The sequence below is a fragment of the Calidris pugnax genome, unplaced genomic scaffold (assembly GCF_001431845.1).
Source record: "Calidris pugnax isolate Ruff unplaced genomic scaffold, ASM143184v1 scaffold36, whole genome shotgun sequence".
NCBI lineage: Eukaryota > Metazoa > Chordata > Aves > Charadriiformes > Scolopacidae > Calidris > Calidris pugnax.
In genome coordinates, this window is record NW_015090825.1 from 1,892,465 (window position 1) to 1,905,331 (window position 12,867).

General features: G+C 40.8%; 1 protein-coding gene across 1 annotated transcript in view; it reads right to left on the minus strand.

Annotated features, from left to right (window-relative positions):
* Positions 1 to 2,317: 2,317 nt before the first annotated feature.
* Positions 2,318 to 12,867, minus strand: part of TULP3 (tubby like protein 3) — a 45,528-nt gene continuing 34,978 nt past the window's right edge. Inside the window, exons 9-11 of the mRNA XM_014940121.1 lie at positions 7,841 to 7,939; positions 5,501 to 5,672; positions 2,318 to 4,988 (exon numbers count right to left, since the gene is read on the minus strand). Coding sequence (XP_014795607.1) covers positions 4,855 to 4,988; positions 5,501 to 5,672; positions 7,841 to 7,939 — 405 coding nt within the window. The 3' untranslated portion in view covers positions 2,318 to 4,854. The remainder of the gene's footprint in view (positions 4,989 to 5,500; positions 5,673 to 7,840; positions 7,940 to 12,867) is intronic.

Consider the following 12,867-nt stretch of genomic DNA (forward strand, 5'->3'; position numbering starts at 1 on the left):
TTCCTCGTTTCATCCCTGCACATCCTAACGGCATTCTTGTAACCTTCCCAAGTGGTCAGTCCCTTCTTCCACACACTGTAAACTTCCTTCTTCCACTTGAGTTTTTCCAGAAGCTCCCTGCTCAACCACACAGGTCTCCTGCTTCCCTCGCCTGGTTTCTTGCTCTTCGGGATGCACCGATCCTGAGCTTGGAGAAAGCACTACCTGAATATCGACCAGCTCTCATGAGACCACCTCATGAGAGGTGTCTACCTGCCAGAGCCCTATCCCATGGGATTTATATATATAATAAAGTGTTCAATTCAATTAAGCATTTAAAAAAAAAAAAAAAAAAAAAAGAAATCAATCCTTTGTTTTCTTCATAATTTTAGGCTGTTTTGTTGCAGACAGTGCAATGGTTTGGCCTTGTTTGGAAATGTTAATTTAATCAAACTAAATGATCACTAATTCCATCCTCTAGAATACATTCAACCATTTATGCATTCCTTAAATCAAATGTTTAATTACCCGAGTGGTTTACTGTTACAATAGCCTATACCTTAATGCATTTTATACGTTTGCTTCCGGATTTTTCTCTCGAGTGACCTCCAGCTTCCAGCATGGAAAGAAGAATTCCATAGAGAACATGTTAAGGGATGGGATGAGAAAGCAAAACCAGAACTCTACACTTCGAGATACAAGAGTAACAGTGTGTACAGCATCTCTGCCTTATTCCATGGCTTGATATTAGGAAAAATTTTTTTCACTGAAAGGGTTATCAGGCATTGGAATGGGCTGCCCAGGGAGGTGGTTGAGGCCCCATCCCTGGAGGTGTTCAAAAGACGGGTTGATGTAGTGCTGGGAGGTATGGTTTAGTGATGATGCTCCTTGTTTGTTGTGTGGGTGTCTATTTTTGTCAGTGAGGTTGACGGTTGGACAAGATGATCTTTAAGGTCCCTTCCAACCTAGAAGATTCTGTGATTCTGTGATTCATGGCAGGGCTTTCAATTCTTACCACTTTACGGGTGTAGCCATCTGTTTTCCCTGCTAGTAAGGCAGCCTTACACCAGCGTTGCTTTTCTACTCATCTTCATAATTAGATTCCTGCCTTCTTTCATGGCTTGATATTAGGAAAAATTTTTTCACAGAATTCCATGGCTTGATATTAGGAAAAATTTTTTTCACTGAAAGGGTTATCAGGCATTGGAATGGGCTGCCCAGGGAGGTGGTTGAGGCCCCATCCCTGGAGGTGTTCAAAAGACGGGTTGATGTAGTGCTGGGAGGTATGGTTTAGTGATGATGCTCCTTGTTTGTTGTGTGGGTGTCTATTTTTGTCAGTGAGGTTGACGGTTGGACAAGATGATCTTTAAGGTCCCTTCCAACCTAGAAGATTCTGTGATTCTGTGATTCATGGCAGGGCTTTCAATTCTTACCACTTTACGGGTGTAGCCATCTGTTTTCCCTGCTAGTAAGGCAGCCTTACACCAGCGTTGCTTTTCTACTCATCTTCATAATTAGATTCTGGGCAAAATCCCTTGGCCCTAGGATATCTCAAGCGTCTTCGTTCTAGGTTTCAGCTGTAGGAGTTCAAACAGCAGTCACGTACAACAGTTGACAGAGATGAGATTCCTGCCTCTATCAAAGAAGGAACCTGTCCGTGGTTCAGCTTCACAAGACTTTGCACAAACTCTTAGCTCTTGGCCTGTAAATCCTGGGGAAGGTTTTGTTTCTCTTCTGTACCAGGGACATGAAACCTAATACAATGTCAACTGAGAGATTTAGAGAGCTGTTAATACTAGCAAATAGAGGAGCAGGCTAAGTAAAGTGTAATATAATTATTATGCCAACAGTAACAAAAGCCTCTGTCCTACTCCTACCAAATTAAGCAACAAAACCAATAAGAATGGGACTGAGCCCTAAAAGACCAATAAATTATTCACTGTCTTATACATCTGTGAGCCAAAGAGCGTATAGCAGCCTAGGAGCTGTTTTAGTCTTCTAGGCTCACCTTTAGGATTCATATTTAACAGTTTAATATCCTTCCCTCTTTGTTTTAAGAGATCTTTGGGATTTCAAGAATGTTACATTTGCATGTATGCAACTAATATTACAAACACCCAGTAGTATTTCCTGCTCAGTTTTCTCTCCCAACAAACCCTAATCTGGGCTCAGACGGAAAAAGTGGAAAAAATAAGAAGTGATAAGTAGCCAGCATGAAGAATAAGGCCTGGACGCTGAGAGCTGTGTCAGTGTCTGATTATCAGAACCACCAGATCTCCTTCTACTGAGCTTCATACATCTCCCAGCCGAAATAGGAAAAAATAACCACTTCAACTTGTTTTTTTCATCTTAACTTTGTATTATTTCAGTTCTTGATTGAGAAATATATGGCATTGTATGTCAACAGTAGAATGGGTTCAGATGGACAGAAGGAAAACGCATAAGGAACCATCTCAAAAGCCCTAATTGGAGGTATTAGAGAGACTACCCTTACATTTATTCCCAAACTTAGAAAAGTGTATGGAAAAACAGCACAAAGGAAGAGAATTGAGAATTAAAAAGGAAAAGGGAGACTAAAAAGAGATAGGAGACACAAGACAACAGGAAGAAAACTGAAGTAATATCTAGTACATGAGGAACACATAACACCCACAAATGACAGAAAAATCCTACAAAAAAGACCCTCATTTAGAATTAAGGATTTTTTTTTAATATATAAATTAGTTTATTTTCATTTAGATATAAGAGTTATAAATACAACTCATGTAAAACAGTATCTGATAAAAGAGCACTTAATCAGTTCATCTGTCTGCATAATTTGACTGAGACCCAGAGGCCCTGACCCTGCTTCGATCATTTGATGTCAACAAATAGATTGAAGGGCCACTGGTGACCAGCCAGTAAAGGGATGCTTCTGTGGCCTTCCGAGCACAGAGACAATCATCTTGAATTGGAAATTAGCAGTCTACCTTCAGGTCACCCCAAAGTAACATAAGGCAGCTTCTTTCACACAGTCCTAGTCAGAAAAATAATCTGACAGGCAACAAACTGACTTTAGGTTTTTCTGGGTGGGTAGAAGGAACGCAGAGCCATCAGCCAAGAACTCTGAAGAGCATACAACTGGAAAACAGGTCTTGTCCCCAGCCTGATGAGTAGCAAGTACATGAAGGCACAAAAGAGATCCATGATTCAAGTTCTCTTTGCTGACTGCTCTGCTGCTGAGATCATCTCAAGACAATGGCTCACCAGCTACTGAGAGATACACGAGCTGGAGTTCTCAGTATCAATTCATAATTTATAGTTAAATACAGAGTTTACACATTATTATGATTTTTTTTTTCTTTTTTAAGACTAAGTGATACCTACCACTGCAAAGACTCCAGAGACCAAAAGCAATAAATCTGGCTCTTTGGATTTTGAAACAGAGACAATATCCAAAGCTGGAGAACACCTATTCTTGTCTCAATAGAGGGACAGAGTTTTCCAGGATCATCATGAAAATGCCTGACAGCCATGAAACAGGCAAGATAGTAACTGTTCTCTGCTTTAGTACACAGCAGTTGTGTGCACTACGAGGTTTACACATCACAGTGTGCAGCAATTCACTCTGATGAATCAAGGCCATATGAATCCAGGAGCTGTGACCTACAGTCTCTATATTGTACATCCACTGGAAGGACACATCACAAAGCCCCTCATACCTTTATTAATTTTTTTTAATCTGACTGATGCCTCAAAAACACCTATAGTCTCCCTTTGAGGTAACTCCTTCTTATAGTCAGGTTAAAATTATTTCTATAAAATCTACTTTAATATGTCATGACTTGAGATAATCTCACATTAGAAATAATGAAATCAGTCACGTCACTAACTTATTCCTAAAAACTTAACAAATTTTACAAAAAAAAATGGACAAATTAATAATATTTCTGATCAGCTTAGAGTCTAGATTCAATCAATCAGAACACTGCTTTTCAGGAAGAATATTGTATATTGTTACAATACTACCTTCTGCCAAATTCAGTCACATTCAATCACCTATTCAGTTTCATTTTTCACATGGTTAAGATTAGCAGAAACTGCAGTGGGTATAATATCACCAACTAAAAAGGGAGCATTTGAGATTTGATTGTTCTTTATTTGGTAAAAAGACTGTCACAGGATAAGGAGCAATTAGAATAATGAAAGGGAACTGGACTATCAGCCTTAACAGAGAATCATCCCACAAAGTAAGAGAAAAGTTTTTTTATTAGAGCCAATATCTCCTTCCACCTCTGCATTTGTTGAACGTTACCTACGGCTGCACAGAGCCATAACCTGAATCCTTCTGTGTCTGACTGGTGTGACAGACAGCAAAATGCGACACAGGGTAAAACAGAAGACATGCCCATAATTGTCCTCCTTTTTTTCTGAATTCGTCTGATCAGGAACCCAAGAGTTCCTCATCAGATCAGTAGCATCATCTCCAGCAGCACTGTGGAAGTTCCAAGGTATATGAACCACTAAAGTGTTATTTTTCTAATCCTACCTGCAAGGGGTTCCAGTGGGGCTAAATTCCCCTAGCTTGCTCTCATGTAGCATCTGTTAGAAGGATTCTGAAAGCAGAATCAACGTTGATGACAAAAACATCACCTTTATTCTTTGTTCTTCCACAATACGTAGAGAGACTGCTTAAGTCTTAGGACAGTGTCCTCAGATGGTCTACTGTCAACTACCGTCATGCTCTGAGGCCTCATATTTGGTTTCTAATTTTCCTGCAGAAATCTGTCCTCCAGTTCCCTTCCATCCCCAATGTGCTTTTCATTACTCCACCTGGAACTCTTACACCAAGATGCAGGGATGGGCGTGAGTTCCATGTTTCAAGTCTGTTGTCTCTCATTCACAGGCCAATTTACTATCAAAGCTGGAGAGTCCAATAGCAAAGGCCTGAAGAGCACAGAGAGGATAATTATAGTCCAGAGTGAACACATCTTCTGCTACACGACCAAACTGCATCACAATGTAGTCAGCTGGGGAGAAAAGAAAGATTCAGAGACAAACAATTTCACAGTAAAGCAAAGAAAAAAAAACACAACCAAAACCAACAACCCACAACCACAAAGAAAAAACCACACGCCTGGCAGTCCCAAATATGTGTGGTTGGTGTATCCATACTTCCTCACCAGAGTGGCCTTGAAATCTGTTCTCTAGAGTGACTCTGTTATTCTGGAGATTACATTTCTTCTCAGAACCAAAGCTCAAACCACTCTTTTGCTGGGCTGAAGGTGCCATATTAATCCTTTCCTTGCATTTACCCCTTCTTTTGCTGCAGCTTTGACGGCAGTCTCTGAACCCACCCCAGAAAAAGGGAGGCCTTATATAATTTTCTTTACAGAAGAGAAGTCCCCAGTAATCCTGAGCTGAATTCCTTCACCCAGCCTCCCTTCTCCAGGAAAAGTGTCCTATTCCTCCCAAACCTCATGAAATAAATTGGGTTCTCCCTGTTCAAATAAGCCCCACACAATCTCCACCAGACTCTTACGGTCATTGTCATGGACAATCTGGAAGTTCTTCACTGAGGCCTGAGTGACTCTCCCATGGAAATTCAAAACATAGGATTGTGTATCATCATTCCAGACTGGAGCCTTGTTGTGCAACTCAATGAGGTTCTCTAAATTTTTGGTTTGCCATTTTGACAGCAGACTCTCCTGTTCCTGTTCAGAAGAAAAAAAAGTGTATTTATCAGATTTGGAATGGCTTTGCTTTCAAGTACTGCCTCTCGTGAATGTGCACCCTGACACTTGAAGGTCATTCCCCTTTCAATGAAACACGACAGCACTTAAAGTCAGTCCTACTGCAAATTTCCTGCAAGTACCAGGAAGATACTTCATGCATTCCCAGCCCACTCAATAAGCTATCACTGTATTTCCACCCAAACAAGAAAAATGAGTGAAAGAGAAGGAAGTGTGTGTACAGGAAAAGCCACAATTCACAGAGCACAGATGACTGCCATCCTGCTAGCAGGAATCCTTTCTGAGTCTCGTAAGCCTTCTCTGATCCTGTTGGATCCAGCTTCCACTCACAACATTCTAAACTTTCTAAAAAAAATGAAATAATCTGCAATTAACTGCGCAGTGCCAGGCCCTGGGGTCCTTCAGTATAAATCCCAAAGGGCTGCAAGTAGGTTAAATGTCATCCTTTGGGTCTAATAAGTAATGCACAATATGAAAACCAGAGAGATATAAAAATTAAAAGATACAAAAAGGAGGTAAAACAGCAGATTAAACTTGACAGACAGAATGGTTTACAAGGAGCCGCAAATAGTAGCGAGGGAAACATGACATGATTTAATTTTAAAACTTCTGCAACAAATGAAATCCAAACTGAAATAATATATGCTAAAACAAAACAACAACAAAAAAAAAACAATCCAAATTGGAGTTATTTAATGGGAAAAAATGATCAGAAAACCTCCACCTATTGTGGAGGTCTGACTGATACAGCTATAGTAACTGGTTTAGTATTGTATACAGATATGATAGTGGATTTTTGAGAATAACCTAAACAAAACTTACCATTCAGTTTAAACTGGTTACCTTATATATTTATTTTTATCTTTATTTACTTTTTAAAAGATCCAAAAAGAACTTTGAGAACTGGCACCAACAAAGTGCATTTAGATGCATTTTTTCCTCATTTAAAGTGGGGGGGTCTATTGCTTAATTGGAGGCACCACACTACAGAGAAGGAAGATAAAATCAGAGTCAAACCACTACCCTGAAAGCTTTGCCAAATTTCAGAACAGCCTTGTGTTTCAGCCTTGTCCGCTCTCAGTACACTTGCCTGCTAGGAAAACAGTTGGCAAAATAGGGTAGAAAAATAAAGGCAGGGCATGGAATCATTACTGTACTGATGGGGCAGATGGGAACAGCAACTGAAAGATGATAAATAAAATTTTCACCTCCAGATACTATTTCCCTGCCCATTCATAAAATAAAAACCTCTTTTTCAGTCTCTCATAACTCTGAATTTCCACTCGTGAAGGTTTTTTTTTCCTCTGGCTTCAAACAACACACTCTTATCCTGCTCATATCTACTCACAACATGGCTGCAAATACCATTTTCTAGCTTAAAACACCGATCATGACTTTCAGCCAGCGCTTGTTCTTTCTGCATTTTGGTCTTCTACCACACCAAATATAAAACCCACATGAAGGGAACTGACCAATTGTCATCATACACCTTAATATATCTTCAGATACAGTTCTGTAAGCTTTTAGCTATAAGACCCCCTGCATGTATGAGAAATCCTCACTGAACAGTCATCAGAAAACTCCATTCTTCTCCTCATCCCACTTTCTCCTTAAAAAATCCTCCTTTTTTCTGATTCCTACAAAGAGACCGACAACATTCTGATCAAAATTGTATTTACTCTCTTGCCCACTACACCAGAATACCACCTTAGCTATTTCTTATCTGTTGTAATTCATATACTGGCTAAGAATGTAAGCTCCTGGGAGAAGCAAGTTTATTCTGTGTTCTTCCAACTCTCAGAATAACAGGGTGCCACCCATGAGGAGGTGTTTGAGGTGCAACAAGGTCCACTAGCCATTGCAAGAGCTAAGTAAATAATATTTAAACTGACCAAAGGACAAGTAAAGATACAAACACTACACAGAAGGCTACACATTAGCTAAAAGGCAGGAACAAATTAATCAACACCTTTAGGCTACATTGTATTTACTCTCCCTGAGACTTGCTAAAGCCTTGGGTATTAACAATCTTGCTCTAAAAGCCATGATTATTAGGAACACCCAGACCTCTAGGAGAAAGTTTTAAGCTGTTCCTCCAACCTGTAACATGACCAAACTCCGTAACTCACATTTCGTGGATGGATTGGAATTCGCTTATGATTCATATTCATTCCTGGAATGATCACAGACATTTTTCTGGGACCCTTGAATCCTAACACATTGGTTTCCTGAAAGACAAGGAAAGACATTCTTTTCAGTAAATGAGCTACTCCATCTCAAAGAAGGAGAGAGAGTAAAACTGAACTTGAATCCACATTTATATTGGTTTTTAGAGATTTGCTAGCTACAACTGCAGTAGCAGTTATTTAACTGCAACTGTGTTTAATCACTGAGAATAGCTTTCATTCACATTTTGAGAACTGTGTTAAAAGAAATAGGTAGTATTACCTAATTTAGAGCACATCTGTTATCCTAATGAAACATTTATAACAAACTCAGAAAAGTGCAATTTCCAGGCATAAGCTTTTGCATCTGAGGCAAAAATGTGCTAAAATCCTGCTATTAACGAGCCGTGAGTATGATAAAGGGCAAATATCTTTGACCTGGGTCTGTGTTATCTACATATTACCATTTAGGCTAAAATGTTCCTGACAAATTACATTCTTCTTTAAGTACTGCTATTTGTGTTTAAGAGCTTACCTACAATGTTCTCTCAAATCATGTTCTTTTTATAAATGATTAAGAACAGACCCAGAAGGCAAAGTATTCAGCATTTATCCAAGCAGATTTTTCCAAAGTGCTGCAGGAGATTTGCTCCAAGTGATTGAGTATAAAAAGCACAGGAAAAAATCCTGGCATTCTCAAACCATCCATTTAATAGTGCCAACCAAAATCCAAGGGTCCATTTAAAGCATTTGCTAACAATGTCAGTGATAACCTTTAAAATTCCCAAAGACCAATTAAAATGCCAGAATCTTTTAGAAGTACTGAATTGATTGATAGAAGTGATACAGCTTCTCCTAACATTCTAGTGCATTTTGCAGTCACAGAACAAAGGTCTTTGGAGCTGCAACCTTTGTTATTTCAGTTCAGAAAATCCAGGGGCACATATGATATATGATTTCATTTATATATAAACTTTATGAAACTTAGAAATTCAGAAATCTGAGCAGCTAACTTGATGTTATCTGCTGTACTCATTTTCAACTTTAGGACTGGAATATGAAACAATGTGAAATGATAACCCTTTACATAATTCTGGAGTGGCCACAAATGCCTCTTCACTCAGAAGCCTAGAACAAGGTGATCCACAAGACCAGGAGAAGAGAACATCTCCAGGACAGAGCTAGTGAATCATGATTTGCCCTGGAACCATATCCTTACCAACAACAAGCAGCTACTGAAATAATATCAGCTCTTCCTACCCACCAAAATGCCTTTGGTTCTGCAAAAAATAACTCTACTTCACAGGGTACTCCCGGTTCCTTCTTAGTGTCCACCAGGTACCAGCTGAGCAAGAGGCTGTTCACGCTGTGGCTGGCTCCATGCAAAGGATGTGCTGACTGGCCACGTCAAATGATGGGCCAGGTAACATCATGGATGTTAGTTTGGGTCTCTCTCCCTCCCTGGCATCGATTTTTTTAAATTATTTTTTTTTCATTAAACTTGTAAGAACTTATCTTTGAGGCCTCTGCCCTTTGCTGTGTCCGGTTGAAATCGTTCAGTTGGTTCCAAAGTGAATTGGGGGAGGCTGCCAGGCAGCAGGACTTTGTAAGCCCTGTTTCCTCAGCAACCAGGCAACAAAAAAAAAAGAAAGGGGCAAAAGGGAAGAGGCACTACTTACATAACAAATAGCTGCAAGCTCCTGTCTCATATCAGCCTTTTCCACTACATTTCGTGCCTTGACTGGGCTAACTCCATGGTCATAGACTGTAAATTTAGTTCCCATGAGGTTTGACCTAAGGTCAGGTTACAGAAAGACAGAGAAAGAGAGAGGCATCAACAGAAGTTTTGTCATCTTCTGAAGGTATTTGCACAGCACAGTGAAAACACACACCTCCTGCCATCTGAATCTTCCTATTGCCAGCTCAGTAAGGAGCTTCTGCAAAGTGTCTATGGTGGGCTGAGCCTTTAACCTTCCCTGGAAAAGCACCAAGCCAGAATTCCTTCTCTGAACTGCTACGGTGAATGGTAACGCTGACGAAGGGTTGGCAACCCAGGTGAATGCAGATGACATCCAGCAGGATGATGGGAGTTCATTCTCCCTGAATGGACAACGCAAGTGCATTCTCTCTGAACCAACACCAGATTGCTATTCATAACTCAAGCCCGACTAAAATGAACATCCAATCTCTCCTGTCCGTAGTTTTCATCCGTGGTTCTCACCTGAGTTTTCCAATGAAGCTTTCCCCTTCCCGGGATAAATCAGTTGGGTCAACTGATATGAGGTAATTGGATGTTTTGCTCTTTTTTCGTTTTCTCCCTGCAAGAAGGAATGTCTGGAAATACAAAACTTTGATCAAGACTGGAATTTTGCAAGAATGCAGAGGCATTGCTAGGCATTACTCTCCAAACTGTTATCACTCAATTTCCCATAGCCTTCTCTCTTTTTTGTTCTATGCTGTTATTATATTATAATAATTATAATTGCTTCTCCATAATTTTGATCTCTTCCACAAGTGCGCACCTTGAAATCCTATTCCTCCAACCACTTGGCAGTCCAGATTTAATGCAACTGTCTTTTCTAGTCATCCCTCCTTCTGGAGCAGCTCAGTCTCCCCACTCTTCTTTACCCATGATATTTTTATACTTCTTAAATTTCATTTTTCATTGTACTATGGCTTTTAAACCTGCCAATTCCCTCCTTAGTGCCTTGGCCAAATATAAGGTGTCTTCCATTTGCATACTGGCTCTCCTCAGCTTCTGGTTTCTTACCAGAAGCTCAGCAGCTCTCCCTTATACCAAAAATGTTGTTGTGGTAGGAGTACAATAGCCAAGATACTGTGTTCTGTTTCCAATACCTTTCTGTTGTCATCCCTTTCCAGATGCATGTAATAAGTAGGGAAGAGGCCCCGGTCCATTCCCTTCTTATCTCTAGTGATTCGACACTTGACTGTAATACCACGGGGTGCAGGGCGTAACGCAAAATCCTCCAAGTTCTCTACTTCTCCCAGCTGTGCATCTGCCTGAGGGGTTGGACTACAGGAAGCACCTGTTTCCTGTGGGAAGAACCATCATATTAGCAAATTAATATCAGGTCGGAGGCTCTGGTATTCCCCAAGAAAAGAAAGGCCTGTTGAACCTGAAGATCTCATGTCTCAAGAAGTTATTTGGGAAAGGGAAGTCAAAGAAGACACCACCTGTATTTATCTGAGGAAAGAGGCTGAAGACTTTAACTTTAAGGAAAAACTATCCCTAGAGGGTGGGGGGGAAGTACCCATTAACTAGGGATGAGTGAATTGCACTTCAGGAAGGCAAAAATGCAATGAGACACTGTAAATAGTCTAAGCACAGAGCCTCTCTGCTTTTACAACTTCAGATACTCTGATACTGAAATAAGGCAGGGTGACAAACTGGACTGATGGACACTCTGTGGGAAATAAGGCAGGGTGACAAACTGGACTGATGGACGCTGCAGAAGACAGGCTGGGATGGTTTTTGACTGAAATGAGAACTGAGATGGTAGTTCAGAAGAGCAGCAGAAACGTAAGCTGACAGTGGAACCATCTCAGCTGAGTTCTGGAAGAACCTTAGAACAATGTGTACAGTCAGGATACAAGTGATGGTCACCAAAGGAACTGGGAATCTAATGGAAAACTGGTAAAGGTCATTAAAGTAATTTTTTTCTTAAAGGTAGCCGAGTCCTATGGATTGTAGAAGCTAGGAGATTCCTCCTTTACTGGACCTTGGAGATGAGGCTGCTGGTTTATCCCCATTCCCAGGTACAGCCACTAGGAAGTCTGAGTGAATAAGCACAGAGACACACACACAGACTTGGAATTCACTAGTGGCTCTCACCCCTCCCATCTCCAGCACCTCCCACCCCACATCTCCAGCAGTTGGCACCCACAGCCTGGTCTCCCAGGTAGCTCCCACCCAGACCTCTTGTACTACTCACCTACTAGTGCAGCACACCATACACACAGTCACCTCATGGACTTTTAGGGCTGTCCACCATCCATGCCCAAATCCTAAGCACTTTATCTGGTCACTAACTCAGACCCTGGGTTTTCCTCATGCTGGTCTCTTCCAACTGGCTGGGTAGTCCAGCATATAGTTCACCAGTTTATGTATGTATGTATGTATCTATCTCACACACAAATATGCACAGGAGAACACATTCACACAGGAAATAGTTTGAGACAGAGCTTTAGAAGGTGGTAGGACACGCTGAAGTAATCAGGCACAAGGTTTGGCCAGACAAGCATAGTGTCCTGCAGCTGGTGCAAGTCTTCACATGCATCTAGTGCCTTTTACCCCCTTTACTCTCTATTTTCCCATGCTTATTACTCCCTGATCCCTTTCTTTTCCCTTGAGTCCCTTCCCCTAAACCTACGTTAAAAATTTTGCCCAATCACAAAATTCTCTGTTCCAACCCAAAATTCTGTTCCCCCTTGCATCCCACAGTAAATGTTATAAACCTTCAGGCAGTAGTCCCTCTTAAGTTTGCATGGCATTTGAGAGTTTCTCTGAGTCATCTTGGTGGATTTTACACCAGAGACAATGGCCTAATCTGTCTCCTTTGAAGGCCACAGGAGTAGCTGACTCATTGTGCTTCCCCCATCCTCATTGATAAGGCTACTTGGGTTCCTCCACCCACCATTGTTCCTTTGATCATCACTAGGTCTTGTGTTTAAGCCCTTCAAGCAGATAACCTGACAACCATGACCTTCCTCTGCCTTCAGGGATTAATACGATAGCTACTGTAGCTGCAATTACTGTATTTAACCCAGTGCTCAAAGAGTTAGTACAAAAATCAAACATGTGCCCAGCTCTTGTCAGAAATGGATTTCAAGACACTTACTGCAAAAGATTTCTCACTGGTTGCAGATCTAGGCCTCTCAGAGTCAGGTGAATGAGATGCTGGTCTCTTACTAGCTTCTTCCTCTTCTGTGTCCTCCTCATCAAAATTCAAACTGCCTGAAATTCCTGTCAG